The sequence below is a fragment of the Durio zibethinus genome, chromosome 6, assembly GCF_047325235.1.
Source record: "Durio zibethinus cultivar Kanyao isolate XHJ-2024 chromosome 6, ASM4732523v1, whole genome shotgun sequence".
NCBI lineage: Eukaryota > Viridiplantae > Streptophyta > Magnoliopsida > Malvales > Malvaceae > Durio > Durio zibethinus.
Genome location: NC_143167.1, coordinates 5,434,242 through 5,450,307, shown reverse-complemented (window position 1 = coordinate 5,450,307; position 16,066 = coordinate 5,434,242). Strand labels below are relative to the sequence as shown.

General features: G+C 32.5%; 1 protein-coding gene and 1 pseudogene across 3 annotated transcripts; one reads left to right on the top strand and one right to left on the bottom strand.

Annotated features, from left to right (window-relative positions):
- Positions 1 to 4,580: 4,580 nt before the first annotated feature.
- Positions 4,581 to 12,718, top strand: LOC111285008 (transcription factor E2FB-like). 2 transcript variants are annotated; one of them, XM_022874216.2, is made up of 14 exons: positions 4,581 to 5,029; positions 9,045 to 9,234; positions 9,422 to 9,478; positions 9,638 to 9,723; positions 9,797 to 9,885; positions 9,972 to 10,026; positions 10,705 to 10,757; positions 10,843 to 10,893; positions 10,986 to 11,034; positions 11,160 to 11,225; positions 11,306 to 11,385; positions 11,539 to 11,764; positions 12,028 to 12,094; positions 12,182 to 12,718. In XM_022874216.2, exons 1-14 carry the CDS (start codon positions 4,829 to 4,831, stop codon positions 12,310 to 12,312), a joined length of 1,401 nt encoding a protein of 466 aa, XP_022729951.2. In that variant the 5' UTR covers positions 4,581 to 4,828; the 3' UTR covers positions 12,313 to 12,718. The 2 variants fall into 2 exon arrangements, with proteins under 2 accessions (XP_022729951.2, XP_022729952.1); XM_022874217.2 differs by lacking the exon at positions 4,581 to 5,029 and adding an exon at positions 8,782 to 8,857.
- On the bottom strand, positions 12,620 to 14,308 carry LOC149518375 (uncharacterized; annotated as a pseudogene). Its single transcript, XR_016342747.1, has 2 exons — positions 13,857 to 14,308; positions 12,620 to 13,479 (listed from the first exon to the last, which is right to left on the bottom strand). The product of XR_016342747.1 is annotated as an uncharacterized LOC149518375 (transcript).
- Between the last annotated feature and the right edge of the window lie 1,758 nt (positions 14,309 to 16,066).

Below are 16,066 nucleotides of genomic sequence, written 5' to 3'. Positions count from 1 at the left end.
GTAAGTTAATTCATCCCTTATATATATATATATATATGCGTGGGTTTTAATAAATTTTTATTATAATTAAATAATAAAATATTAATAAAAATTATCTGTGAATTATTTTCATTTTCACTTCATTTTTATTTAATTATATGTTTTTATTAGTGTTAATTTTTGGCAAAAAAAGTACACTTAATAAGTTCATACTATTGATTTCTTTAAAAGTTATGTACTTTTTTATTTTAAAGAAATTTAATTTATGTACAAGACTAAATTATAATAAAACATTTATCAATGAAATATTTATTCCATAGTTTCATTCGTAAAAATATATAATAGATTAAAAAATTATTTATTTTATTATCAAAATATGTGATTGAATTTGATGTCACGAATTAAATAACATCAATCAATTTAAAATTTACTTAAAATGCAAATTAAAGTTACTATAACAAAATGAAATTAAAATTATTTGTAGTTTTATTACGTAAAATGAATTTTTTTTAATTGATAAATTTACTATAAAAAAAATGATGATATAACATATTAATATTAGTAGATCGACATACAAATGACGTGGTATGAAGTCCTTGTATAATGATTTCAAGCTTTAAAAGGTTGGTTTAAAAACATTTAAAATTGAATTTTATTATAATATATAAATTTGTATTTAATATATTATATAACTATTATATATTAAAATTTTAATTTTAAATATATTTATTTTTTAATATTTTAATATTTATAAAATATTGCCACGTGATTTGTTAGCTGTGTATAAATTCATATATTTACATTATATCAAATATAAAATTTTAAAATAATTAAAATAACTTGTTATGATTAACATGCTAATTGTGGTAAGTGAAAGCTAATTTAGAAAAAAATCATAAATTTTGTATTTTTGCCCCAGTCGCAACAAAAATGAGGACTTTTTACAAACAGTCGGATGATCTGAGAATTGGATTTTTAATTTCAATGATTATGGGTTAAATTCCACAGCTTCAACCTTCAATCATAAAAAGAGAAATCGTTTTAAGGCCCCATCGACTCATGAGCCTGGTCTTTTTTGTCATCTCCGGCTCATCTCATCTCTCCGTTGGCAGCTACTCAGATCATTGACATACCTGATTAGTACTTTCTCAAAAGCCCAAATTGCACATTTTTTTCCTTTTAATCTAAATTGTTTATTGATAGGTTTATTTAGAAAAACTCAAAACTTCATGCCTGTTGAGCCAATTTTTATGATTGTTATTATCATTGGGGATTAGGGAACCATCTTTAATTATCATGTTTAAATTGTAAAGTTAGAGGAAATTTACTAGGATTTGAGAGCTGAGTGGTGGGTTTTGTGTCCTACCAAACATGGTGTTAATAGTGATTGGAATATGAATCCCTGTTTGCTGCAAGATGCTTAGATTTGCTATTAGCTTCTCAGTGTTCCAGTTTAAACACCGAGGGATCATATTGGGTCCCCGATGGGGGGTGTGATGTGACCGGATTTTTTCATTGATATGTTGCTTGCAGCCGTCAGCGAGTTCCGTTTTCTGATCTTCATAGTTACTTTGGGAAGCACACTTCTAGTTTTGCAACTGAATAGACTTAAAAAGTTCAAAATTTTCATGAATAGAGCTTCCTCAGTTTACCACCTATATTCTTGGCGTTACTTACATGCCTTTTCTTTTGACAAAGGTTGGGATTTTTTGGTGACTAATTTGCAAAACAGGAGCAATATGTCATCAAGTAAGAGCATGAGCTTTTTGTTCTACATTTCCTGTAAGGGAGAGCTGCTGCTGAGTACTTTCAGTTTTGTTCTGGGTATAATGGTTTAATTTTGGGTATAATATTAAAATGGGCGAATGTATTGAAAGATCCTCAAGGAACAAGTATTGAGACCTTGCCATTACTTTTATTGTTTTAACGTAAAAAAAGGCTAAGCGGCAACGAGGTTACTTTGCATGTATGATCTGGAAGAGAAGCAATGTCCAAATCCCTGCAGTCAGTCGGATTGCATTCACTGTCCATGGATGTCAATTGACAACTTGTTCACTTTGAGGATCAAAGGATGCACAAAATTTTGCCCCCTCTCTAGGCTACTTTGATGACCAGTATGCTTACGAAGAAGCAATGGATTCTTCTCTGGTCTGAGCATTAATTTATGATTTCAAATATCTAAAATCACCAAATTAGTGCATTAGCTTTGATCATGTTATTTCCATTATATGCTATCTCTTGTTTTTTACTCCAAGTTTCAGTCATTTCGATAGAGGTCAAAAGAACTCTTGTTATTCTAGTGTCACTACAAAGCTGTAGGTACATCTTTGTATAAATTTATTGCATCCTCATGGTCTGAGGGGACAAGCATTTATCCATGGTTCGAAATGGATAATCAAATACAAATAGGTTTATATTTCTCTTTTAATAGATTGATCTGGCCCATTTATTCAAATAGGGAGGAATATTTTGCTCTATCTCAAGCTTATGAACTTCGAATTGGAAGGTAAATTGAAGGTATACACTAGCTATATGAATTATGTTTCTGTTATAAATGGTAACAACTCATGTTTGCAACGTGGACCAGATCCTGAAGGGAAATTCTTTCATAATTCCGTATTGATGGTTTCATGATTTTGGTTTGACTTGTTGCTTTTGACTCATGAGATGCAAATCCTCTTCATTAAAATTGATAGTAGTAAGAGTTCGTTTTTATAGACAGACAATATAATTTTTTAATTTCATAAGTAAAATTAAGAAGTTATTATATGTTTTTTTTAATTTATTATTACATCCTAAGAAATATGTGTTATTAGGTTAATTTTACGTTGGGAGTCTAAAAATTTTATGTCGGTGGATGTGATAATTTTTTTTTTTTAAACTGAATGTAGGATGATAGGGAAAAAAAAAAGAAGAAAAATTGAAATTAGGATTATCAAATATTAAAATTTTTTAAATAAAAAATAGTTAAAATTTAAAAAGAAATTAAATGATCCTTAAGTCTAGTGATTAAAAATACTTGAAGGAACATTAAAGGTTTAGTCTTGAATTAGACCTCCATTCCTTCTCCTTACTTATACCAGAGATTTGCCCTATTAATGTAACAAAAAAAATTAAATGGCTAAGAGATAAATCCAAGGAACATTTAATGAAAAAATTGTCAAATATACTGATAATGAAATTTTTAGACAAAATTAAGAGAGTAACACATATTTTTTAAGGTATGTTTTAAAAAATTAAAAATAAAATAAGACATATGTCAAAATTTTAATATTGCTTATAATATTTATATTAAGTTTCTTAGGTGAAATTTATGAAATTTTTTATTAAAAATGAATCAATAAAAATTAAAATTGATAAATTAATAAAATTCAAAAAAATTTAATAATATTTAAAAATTTATTAAAAAGATTATTTATAACTCAAATTTAATGACTATTTATTCAACGATAAAAAATTCTATTAAAAATTTTACCAAAAATTTATATCTAAAATATATATATAATTTTATTAATTTTTTTTAAACTTTATATATTTTGAGCTATACAACAAGATTTTTCAATTTATTAATTTTGATTTCTAATTTTAATTTTTATTAAATTATTTTTAATAAAAAATTTCATGATTTTCACTTAAATCTTTCTCTCAAATATTAACTCCACTCAACAATTATATTTTGAAATTATTTAGTATAAAGTTAAAAAAAAAGAAGAAGTTGTGATAAAATAAATAATTTCAAAAAAATGTGTAATTAAAATAATTTAAAATGATGAATAAACGTCGGCTTGATTGATAAAAAGTTTTTTCTTCTCTTAATTGACTCAAGTTTGAATTTATTAGAAAATTATAAAAAAAATATCATAAATTTTTTAAATTCGACGTAAATAAAGATGCTTAAATTTATCCATGAAGAACCAAATCTAAAAATTTCTAATAAAAAAAATAAAGAGCTTTAGTTTTGTTTGGATCCAACATTCAACTCAACCTCCTCCAGCGTAACGTTGATAAACCAACCAAACAGTACCCTAACTAAGTGGCGCGGGCGGCTAATCGTGTGGAAAGTGACAGATAGGGTTTCGGTTGGTGAGCTTATGCGCGCCAAATAATCGCCCACTTTATTGCCCTAAACTAAAGGCGCGAATCGCCGATTCGAACCTCATTTTTTTTCCTTATTTTTATTTTTATTTCTTTTTGTGTAATTAATTTACCCTTTTTTTTAAAACTAAAACCTCACTTTTTTTACCGTTCTTTCGTCGGGTAATATTGCGGTTAAAAACAATTCATCACGGCCTAGAAATCTCTAATTTCGTAAAATTTGAGAGAAAGAACAAATTGTTATTAATCCAAAAAAAGGACCCTTTTAATTATGGCTTTTTTTTAAATGGCGGGAATTTCTCAAATAAAATAAGATAAAAAATATAAAATGACAACTTTTGGAAATCTTTAAGCAAAATTTTTATTTTTATTCTAATTTAATTTGTATTTATGGTGTATTTTTAAACGGAGAAATGTATTTTTGTAATTTAATGATTTATTATTAAATTAAATAATTAATTATAATTGCTTCCCTCCACATCTATATCCGAGCCAATATTTCCTCCCTTCCTTCAGTGTCTCTTTTTTACTTCTATTATTTTTCCCTCGTTTTGTTCTCACTTTCTCTCTCCCGCTTTTTTCATTTACTTTCTTCCCAAACACCAGATCTACTCTCAATTCCCACCGTAAGAGCTCCCCTTTCCCATAATTCCGTTACCTTCCCTCCTTATCTTTCCTTCAAACAAACACCAAAAAACTCTCAGATTCTTTCATTTTTCTTTTCTTTTTTAATTTAATTTTTAGTTTTGATGTGATGTCGGGTTCTCAAGCTTCGGAGCAATTAAAGCAGTCAATTCAGCAACAACAGCAAAATCAACATTCACTGAAACGACAGCTACATTTCTCTATGAAGCCGTCGTTTGTGGCTCCTGGAGGCGACTATCACCGCTTTGCTTCAACTGAGCCTTGCCGCATCGCCGATCAAGAAGCCGAAGCCATCGTCGTTAAGTCCCCTGTAGGTTTTTTTCTGTCCTCCGTTTCAAGTTTTTTAATTTAAGGGTTTATTTTTGTTGTTGATCATGGGGATTTGTTGAGATCTGATTTGGTTGTGATTTGGGGAATGAATTTTATGAATTTTGATTTTTAGTAGCTGGAATTACAATTTATGGGGAAAATTGTGTGGTTGAAACTTTATTTCGGCTTTTAGTTGATTGGGGGTTTGTGTGGTTTTTTTAATTGGGAATTTTGGCGGGTTTTGGTGAAATTGGTTTATGATGGGGTTAATTATTGCCTTAATTTGGTATTAGGTTTGATTTGAATAAATAGGATTTTATTAATCCAGAAAAGAAATATAAAGTCAGGAAATTCAATGAAGAATCCAGGAAGAAAAAGAAGTCCAACGACTGAACAAGAAAACGAAACAAAAGGGAAAAGCAGGCTCAAACATCAAATTTCTAAAGCCTAAAGCGCTACTGCTGGATATTCGAGTAAATGCCCTGGCTTATTCAGAATTTTGTTACTAGAATTATCTTTGACTGTCATCAGACTACTGGTTCTGGTCATGATGTTTGCCACATTAGAATTAGAAACAACGTTGCAGCTTCATGCAAACATGGTTTAAGTAGAAGCTGGCTAAAACTTGCTCCTTGGGCAAGTAACAGCCCACTTTACCTGTGTCGATTTTACTCATTTGTCTTTTTTGTTTGTGAATCTGTAATGCTGATAGGAATCAATAGTGTTGTGAGGAGTAAAAGTTCTAGAAGTTTCGGTTGTTTAAACAAAGGGTTATTTGCGTCAATATTAAGCTTTTTATTATTAGATTCATCATGTGACAATTTCTTGTAATGTTAGTATGACTTTTTTTATAACTGTACTTTACCTTCTTTTCTGAGCAACATGTGACCATTCAGCTTCGTCACTCTGAAGAATTAGTTTCTGCTAAATAATTCTGGCTTCAAGATTTGGCTGTTTGACTTAGTTGGCTCTTCCTTCTTAGATAATTCTTTTACAACCAGTGTTTTGAACATATGAGAGAGATATTGAAGTTAAAGGTTTTGACAATTATGAAAACTAAGAATTTGGTTACTTGGTTGAAATGTCCTTGTTGGCTGGAAGTATTAAGAAGAATATCGTTCAGAAGCCATTTTTCGCATCCAAGTTTAGGTGTGATTGGAATATAGCAATAAAAGAAGATTTACTACCATCATGATGTATATCATGAATGATTTTGTGAGGGTTCTGGAAAATATCTGGAAAATAACCTCTTCTTTCTACATGTAAGGGGCAGAAACATTGATAAATATGGTGAACAGAGAAAGCTATCCATCATGTGTCACTTTAGCTATGCGAGTCACATACTATATTTGATGTTGACTGGGGAATAGAGCTTCCTCCTTTTGATGGTTGCAGGAAAGGTATAGATGTATAGATTGGTTTTTGGAGGTGGTGGGTTGCTGGAAAGAACAGAGTTTCAGTCTATCAATATATTCAGGAAAGATCCATTTCAGTTAAGATGAAAATTAAACAGGCAGAGAAGTCAGCTGAATCACAGATGCCTGTCATTGTCATTGCAATGAAGGCCTTTTCAGTTGCTTGATTTGAGCAAGTTGATTGGTTTATGATGAATGGCTGGTGCATAATTTGAAAACAAATAAACTACAGTTCCTGCAGGGTGCACAATGATAATCATGATTCAGAAGAGTCATTGCAAGTTGTTTATGAGCATCTAATGGATGGGTGGGATTTACTAGATATTTTTTGGAAAGTTCAGTAACCTTAGCAAGGTAAGTAGTCATCAATGATGCCAATTTTGTGCTCCAAAAAACTTGTCAATAGATTTTTATGCGTTGGTTTTGTAGGGAAGACTATTTAAGAGGAAAGTAGGTATTTAATGTTAATGATAGTGGAAAAGTCTTTAGTAATTGATTTTGGTGCGAAAGGTTTTGACATGTGCATTAAGCTCTTCTACATGGTTTACTTCTTGACTTCAGAAAGATGCAGTTGGTCTGACATCTATCAATTGAAAGTAAAATCTGCTTAATTGGTATTTCCATTAATTCTGTTGCAGACTTTGTTTGGTTACACCATCACATAACATCTGCGCCTAGTAAGTAAATCAAGCCAAATTCGGGGTTGGTGCTTTTCTGTATAGATGAAGGCCGGCAGAATTATTAAAAACTGATTTTTCTTGCTGAGATCTGGTACAAATTTATCATGCTACAGGTTTGATTTTGTGTGTGTAGGTTAGACTGTTAGAGTATTCTTTGTCTGCAGACCAAGGGTCATGGTTGAAGGAAATTGTGAGAATCATTTACTTTCAACACTTTGATCTTGCTTACTTTCAATAAGGTTATTACTTATCATAACCTTATAAAGGGACAAAGTTTTACACGTTTTCTGCTGAACTGTTTGTCGCTGTATTTACAAGGAGCGTTTAAGTTGAACTGTGGCCAAAAAAAGTTAAATGGTTTCTTGGTGTTTTAAATACATATAGAATTATGACAGTGAGAAGCTTCTCCAATAATTTGTTTATCATAATCAAAACACTGACAGTAACGGTAACTTTAGACTTGGTGAAATTATTATTAGTACATATTTCTTTTCATGTATCATATATGTAATTACAGTTTATCTATTGGAATCATTATAATTTAGAGCCTCTCAAGTTTCCGTGGGTTTTTGTGATTTCCAATAATAGCTGCTAAGATGCTGAAAAGCGTTATAAGTTTTGCTAACTGAAAATTAATTTCACTAAGTGAAGGCATAATTTGATTGCAACTTTACAAGATATCAGAATACTGTTGCTGGGTAAAATTTGTGTACCACATAATCTGGTGAAAATGCAAGTGCATAATGCTCAATTGGCTAAGCTAAATGTTGGAGGCCTGTTTAGTTTTCAAGATCACCTATTCATCCAATAAATGATGAAATTTTATGTAAAATGCTACAAGAAAGAAACAGACAGGCTGTGAGGAAATTTTGATGGAAGCTTGAGCTTACCAATGTCTTTGAGATTTTGTTAACGGTCTAGACCGTTCTTCAGACTGCACCAGGATTGGGGGATTCCAGCAAAATTTTCAGGAAAACTTGGATAGCATAAGGGTAGTATGTCATTATGCTAATTAAATGATTGTCCCTTTGAGGATGCTGATTGAGCTTGTTTGTAAGAAAGCATAGATTTACAATAATTCTCTTAAAGTTTAGGTAATATCTTATGATAAAATGAAAAGATAATAAGGTTATAATTCTTCAATTCACTCACAATTAGTTTTCAGTTAGGAGGCAAGTGGTTGTGCTCTTTCAGTTTGGAGGATCACCATAGATTCAGTTATTGGTACTATGTTTGTCATTAACAACTTAGTCATATGATGATTTGTGGAATGCAGATGGTTGCTGTTTCAGATAAAAAGGCTGAGCTAGTTTAGAACATATTGATCTTAACTTACGAATTGGGTAATAGAAACTGTCTACTGCACTTGGTTGAAAGGTAATAGTTTTCACCCTTGTTGCTTGTTAGGAGGCACTAATTTTTGTTTGTAGTTAATGATTATGCTCTTTCAGTTTGGAGGATCACCGTAGATTCAGTTATTGGTGCTATGTTTGTTATGAACAAGTTAGTCATCATGATGTTTTGTAGGATGTAGATGCTTGTTGTTTCACATAAAAGGGCTGAGCTAGTTTAGAGCATATTGATCTTAACTTACCAATTGGGTATTCGTAACTGTCTACTGCACTTGGTTGAAATATACCCTTTTTTTTCCCTTGTTCAGTTTTTGTCCTATCTGAAGGTTCTAGTCTGATTTGACGATGTCGGCAAATGCAGATGCCCAGTCTGTCTTTCTAGGTGCATGGTTCTACTTCTTGTAAATAAATTTCCTATATATTTTTCCAGCCAACTTACTTTTATCATCCAATATTATGCTTTTCTTGAATGGAGCCTGAAGTTTCTTTCTTCTTGATTAATTTTGTGCAACAAAATGTATTTGCCCATGTTTCTAATTGCTATTTGAAAATATTATGTGGTATATCAGTTAAAGAGGAAGAGTGATGTAGTAGATCGAGAAGTTGAGTCTGGTGAGTGGGCAATGCCTCAAGGATACACTGAAGTGGTTAGCAGTTCTCTCCAGACACCTGTGTCAGGAAAAGGGGGAAAGGCTCAAAAAACATCAAGGCTAACAAAAAGTAGTAAATTTGGTCCTCAAACTCCTGCTTCAAATCTTGGTGAGTAGTATTGTATGCAAGTTAGACAGCTGAGGTGATTTGTGTGATTCTTCTGTGTACCTACTTAGTGACAGGTCATTGTAGATCCTCAAGTTTTACTTGCAAAATCATCTTTTGTCCTAGTTCCACTGAAGCTAAAGGAATAAAAGGTGATATAGATAATGAGAAAACTCTTGAAAATTCGCAGGTTCTCCTGGCAATAATCTCACTCCTGCAGGTCCCTGTCGTTATGACAGCTCCTTAGGTAGCCTTGTTTTTCCCTTGTGTACTTTATTTGCTGTTTATTTTCAAATTATTCTAAAAGAAGCTAATTGGCTAAATTATTATTGGCATTGTTTCTCACTGTTTTGGAATTGAGTGAGTAAATCTTAAGATGATATAATGTCCTTCGAATTTGACTCAGGGCTTTTGACAAAGAAGTTCATCAATTTGATTAAACAAGCTGAAGATGGTATTCTTGATTTAAATAAAGCTGCCGATACCTTGGAGGTAACTGTTTCATTATTTGTTCAAACAATCAGATCATACAATTCCATTTTGTGATAGTTTTCTGCCCCTACAGGTGCAAAAGAGGAGAATATATGACATAACCAATGTCCTTGAAGGAATTGGTCTCATAGAAAAGAAACTTAAGAACAGAATTCAATGGAAGTATGATCTATATCTTATTTTCTCTACTTTATTGGCATTGATTGGCTTCCTAGTTAATAAAACACTAATCTTTTAATTAATATCAGGGGGCTTGATGTCTCAAGGCCAGGGGAGGTTGATGAGAATGTTGCTACTTTGCAGGTATGATTCATGAAATTGTAGACTAATTGTTAACTGAAATGCTGTTTCTTTGATGGATTAAGCTTCAGCTGTTATGATTTGTTTTTTAGTGTTTGTATTTACTGGAAAATTAATCCAATTTCTGTGTCTTTTTCTTCTTTTGGGTGCATGGACATGTACTGGTTCATTCTTTGCTGCTCTCTGTTTTGCTTTATTGCTGTTTTTGACCGTGTTAAATTCAACATGTCTTGTATTTCCACCTCAAATGATGGAAGTGCTTCTTCAGTTGAAATTTGAAAAGACAATATCAATAATTTCTGGTGAAACCAATATGCTGTATGACTGTGGATCCATCAATGCCTCCTTAACCTGCTGGCTTAGGCTGCTGGAAATGTTCTTCTTTCCTGCTTTTATTTCAGACCAGACTTCTGTCAAAAGCCATGACATCTTTGTCTATACTTCTCATTGGCAGTTTTGTACCTTTCTCTTTCTCTTTCTTGGCCTCTAATTTTTGCTTGAAAGTTACAGTGGCCTGTTATTTGAATGTTCTAGCACATATGATAAAGCTTTGTTGAGTCGTATTCAGTTAATTTTCAGCACCAATAAGTACAAGACTTGGAAATGATGGATCAAACACCTATTCTGTTTCTCATCAGCTAAGTTTGTAATGAAAACTTCATAATGGTAACATTCTTGCAGGCAGAGGTTGAGAACCTCTCTATTGAGGAACGCAGATTAGATGAACAAATAAGGTTAAGCTGCTTTGACGTTGCTCTTGTATCTCAGTTACATTGATTTCATTCTCTGGATTGTTACTGAGGTATCTATATTGTACAGAGAAATGCAAGAAAGATTGAGGGTACTCAGTGAAGATGAAAATAATCAAAAGTAAATCTTCGCTTACCCACTCAAGATATTATTACTTTTACACTTTTGCCATGATTTCTGCAGAGCAACTTAACTCATTTCATCTTTTCCAGGTGGCTTTTTGTCACCGAGGAAGATATCAAGAGCTTACCCTGCTTCCAGGTTTTTTCATTGCTCAAATTATTAATGTTTTTGAGTTGGTAAATGTAAGGTCACCTGGCATTGCTAATGCTAGGGATGCTTTCTACTTTCTGCTTATAACTATATGTTTTATTGCCTTCGTTTAGAATGAAACACTGATAGCTATTAAAGCTCCACATGGAACCACTCTGGAAGTCCCAGATCCTGATGAGGTAGTCTCAAAGGATTGAAGAATTAACATGTGGTTTATATTTTTATGTTCAATCATAATTGCAACCTTTTCCTTTTATAGGAGGCTGTAGACTATCCCCAGAGGAGATACAGAATTGTCCTCAGAAGCTCAATGGGTCCTATAGATGTTTACCTTGTCAGGTACCACTTCTTGTTGGTTAAAAGTTGGTATCCTTGCATGCAATTTTGATCTTTTCTTATTGCATGGGAAAAGCTTTGTGCTAAGGACAAATGTCCATCTGAGCATTAAAGTAGTCAACTTTCCTGAGGATTCCTCTCTCTCTGCTATCCTAGTCAATTTGAGGAGAAATTTGAAGAGATACAAGGTGTAGATCAGCCTCCAAACTTTCCATCAACTTCATGCTTGAATGAAAACCCAGCAACAACAATGGTAACAGAGGAGAGCAGAGGGAAGGAGATTGAAATGGAGGGCCAAGATACTAATAGAATGTCCTCAGATCTTAATGCCTCACAGGACTTTGTGAGTGGCATCATGAAGATTGTTCCCTCAGATGTTGATGTAAGTTCAACTCTTCTACTGTGGGGATATTGCTGCTTTAAGAAAAAAAAAAGCTTTAAGAAAACAGTCTTTATACCTTAAAACTTATGAATTTGTTGATTATTTACTGAAGGGGGGCTTGCTTTCTGAAAACATATTCCTTTCTTTTTCTTGAAAACAAGATTTGATTGACCATTTCAAAATTCTCATATGATGAAGTTCTTAACTCCTCATTTCTTTTGATAAATTGTTAATGAGTACTCATTTCCTGATTTCTTTGGCAGAGTGATGCTGATTATTGGCTTTTATCAGATCCTGGTGTTAGCATCACTGACATGTGGCCGACTGAATGTATCCTCTACTTAGATGTACTCGGATTAATGTTAATTTTATTTCTCTTGCTCATGATTTTGCATTCCATGACTCTTTTAACTATAGCTGGGGTCGAATGGAACGAGTTTGATACGCTTCGTGAGGACTGTGGCATGGCTGCTGTTAGCGCGCCACATCCCCAAACGCCTCCATCAAATGCAACTGAAGTGCCATCTGCTAATTCAACCGGGAGGTGAAAGCGTATTTGCAAGAGTAAAACTGAAGATTCATTGGCTTGCTTTGTCTTGAGAGCATTCATGGTACTTGGAAATTGGCATCCAAGTTTGCAAAAGTTGGCTACTTGATGTTCCTCAAAGTTGTAGGTAGCACAATCACTGTACAGTTAAGTAATACTACAAATGATCTACGTGATGTTGTAGTAAATAAGGTCATATTTAATCTGACTTATTTCCCTGTATAATATTCCATCTCTTTTGCTTTTATTGCGTCAACCAGCACATCTTGTTAGATTGACTGGCATAGGGTCATGTAGACATCATATGATGGCAAATAAATGATCTGATGTACCTCTTTTTTTTTTTTTTTTTGTTTAAACTGTATTGAGCAAAATTTTGAGGAAATAAAGATGTAACTTGTATGGGATGTTCCGTTCCGTGCGCGGCAAGGCTGTTTTTGAGCAGCAACATACCAGAACTATCATGCAATGTATTTAATCACACAATACTCCTAGATTGATTTCCTGTCGCAGAGAGGGGTCGTGCATGAGTGATTCATTAAACTTGCTAGAGGCATTTGGACTAAGGATCGACTTTATACCAAGAGTGAAATATGATGAATTGAAAAGATTCAGCTCCTTTGATCATTAACAGAATATGTAGATTGATATGTGATGTTTCACGGATGCCGAAATTTATATTTAGGCTCAGTGTTTTACATGATTACAATCTTATGTGTGTTTTCAACCAATCAATCGTAGTCTTTGCAATTAACATGTTTGCAAGCACACTGAAATCAACTAAAATCATATTGGAGCTTCGAAAAAAACTCTAATCTCCATGGAAACACCAAAGAAAAAAAAAAATTTTACTTGCAAACTAAATATGATTAGACAGGGCATTGAACATGGAAGTACCCAAACATTTCACTTTTCAACCTTCTTTCCTATCCAACTCGCAACAATGGGAGTCAGAGCCACAGTTGGAGGAAACCTTATAGGAGATGCAGCTTTGTGTGCAGCATATGCCAAAGCAAAGGTCCCAACTTTTTCTCCGGTTGCATCAGTTGAGATTCCCACCTGGAAATTCCATCTAATGGTAATTTGTAACCCATAAATGGTTCTCCGGTTCCTTGGCTTGATCGCCCTTTGATTTCATTTCTTCACCTTCTTCCTCTGAGCTGAATATCTTCAGATACTCACAAAATACATAAATAATTGACAGAAGTTAGCTTCTCATCATAACCAAAAACTAAAATCAGCAGAGAAAATCAGACAACAGCATGTCTCTTTAATCAATGTCAAAATGTAGAAACAAATAAATAAATACAAAATTTCCACCACCCCAGGAGATAAAAGCTTCTTCTAGTGCATTCAAAATTCCCATAAATGCTTCTTTTTCTTTTCTGTGAAGTTTAGTTTTTGTATTGTGAACTAATATAAGTGAAGCCATTTTTTACTTAACAAATTGGAATACACAATTGAAGGAAAAAAAACTAGTGAAAGATTAGATAGAAGGCCAAGGGTTTTCTTATTGTAACTAATTGAGAAAAGAGAATTAAGTACCTTCCATAGTCCAGCTTCAAGCCCATACTTGTTTGTAACTTCATCGACAGATGAAGATTGGGTTTTTTCTTTGATGGCTTTGACTTTGACGCTTTTCAACATGGGTTTGATGGAAGTTGGAGTTGAAGCAGAGGAGGAAAGCTTGGAGTAGTTTTGGGTATTGAAGAAATAAGTGGAAGAGAGAAAAGTAAGCGTTAGAATTGTTGTCGCCATTGTTGTTTAGCTGACCATAGAGTCTCTATCTAAACCAAGTTTGTTTAGTACTTTTTTTTCTTCCAAGTTGTAAGGAGAACCAAAGAAACAAAAATCTGCGAAAGACCAGAGATAGAAATTCGAACAGGTTAAGTTCACTTGAATGACAATATTGGCCCTCTGCTTTTCATTATTTTCAGTTGGTGATCATTCCAATCCATTTGCGAACTTGAAGTGTCTCAACTTCCCTGAAATATTGGTGTATCTTTCAAATTAAAGAGGTTAAGTTGGATTAGGCTTTGCAAGGTAATATGTAGGGATGTTCGGTCTCAATATTTAAGGTACAAGAGTCATATTTTAATTGAGTTCGTTTCTATTATTATTATTATTATTATTATTATTATTATTATTATTATTATTATATAAACGGAATTAAAAGACTCTTTCATTAGTTAAGAGTTCATTTTTAATATTCTATTTAGTTATGTATAAAAAAATTGATTTGGTTCATAAATTCAATGGTGATCGTGGATTTGAATATTCCTACTGTTAATTCATGTTCAATGTCAATGCTAATAATTTAAGTATAAAATCTTACAAAACATCTTTAGTTTAAAAACAATATAATTTACTTATCCCCTTTTTTTTAAACCAAAAAAAAAAGCGATATTTTAACCCAAATCATGCCTATGCATCAATCTCTCATCTCTAACAAGTTCTCATGTTACATATGATGAAAAATTATCAATTTAAAATTATACGTTAAGAGATATATCAAAAGGTGGATATATATAATTATGAGTGTACTTCTGATTCAATTCATCATGTTTTCACCTTTAAAGCGGGATTTGCAAAAATCTTCGATTTTAAACCCTATTATTATCTTGAAACAAACTTTAAGGCCATACACTCTGTAACCATTGGAAAAAAAATGTCAAAAAGTTATTTAATATGGGTTTAGATGAACACATTACATTTACTTGCGAGTGGAGGATGTTTTGGCCATTCTCTATGTTTTTTTTTTTTTTTTGTCTAAGCTTATATGGTCAAGTAGCAGAGTGATGAGCAGCCATGGAAGAATAAGGTTAGTGTAAGCTGAAACCAAGAAAGAAACACCACCATGAACCATGATGGATCTGCAACTCCTTAATTATTACATTTGAAAATTTATAGTACTAGTAATAATTTTTTTATCAATGGATGAATGTAATGAAATGATTATCACTTCTTTGAGCTTTTGCTCCTTAAATTTTGTATTTGAATCTAACAATATCCTCTAGATCAGTTCAATTAAACTATTTGAGGATAATATGATTTTAAATTTGTTTCACATGTTTTTTCTTTTGTGCAGTAACTTCATACTAAGAAAGCTAGACACAGTTAAAAAAAAATTCTGCCTAAGTTAAATTAATAGAGGAGTGAAAATATCAGATTGTATTCATAATGAATTAATTAATTGATCACAAGTTTTAATATTTTTTAGGTTGCATTACAAAACAGGACTCAAAAAGATTTTCTTGGATTACTTTTTTTGAAATTGAAACCAACTAGACTTTGAAGTCTCCAACCGATAGACTCAAATCTTGTAGGAGCTTTTCTCTTTCAAAATAACTCAAGCCATAGATAATCGTAGAATTCAATCTTTCTTCAAACTCAAAAAAAAAAAAAATCCATGGCTTCCCAACCTAATCAGTCAAAAAACCTTGCTTTCAGTTTTCCAAAAAACACTCAAGCGGTCATTTCACAACAGCAATCTAATTGTTGTACAGACCTCCCATCAGAATTGGATTCGGGCTCTCTTATTTCATACACTTCATTGAAAGACTTGATTCCTTCAGTCAAAGGGTCGAAGAATAATCCTTATTCAAAAGGGTTGACGATTCAATCTGCTTACGAGATTCCCATAACCAACTTGCTCGTGAAAAAGGCTGCATGGGTTTATTTACAGCCAATGCCGGCATTGCCACTTGAAAGTACTACTCCCAGGGAACACACTCTTTGCCTTGTTTGGGGTGATG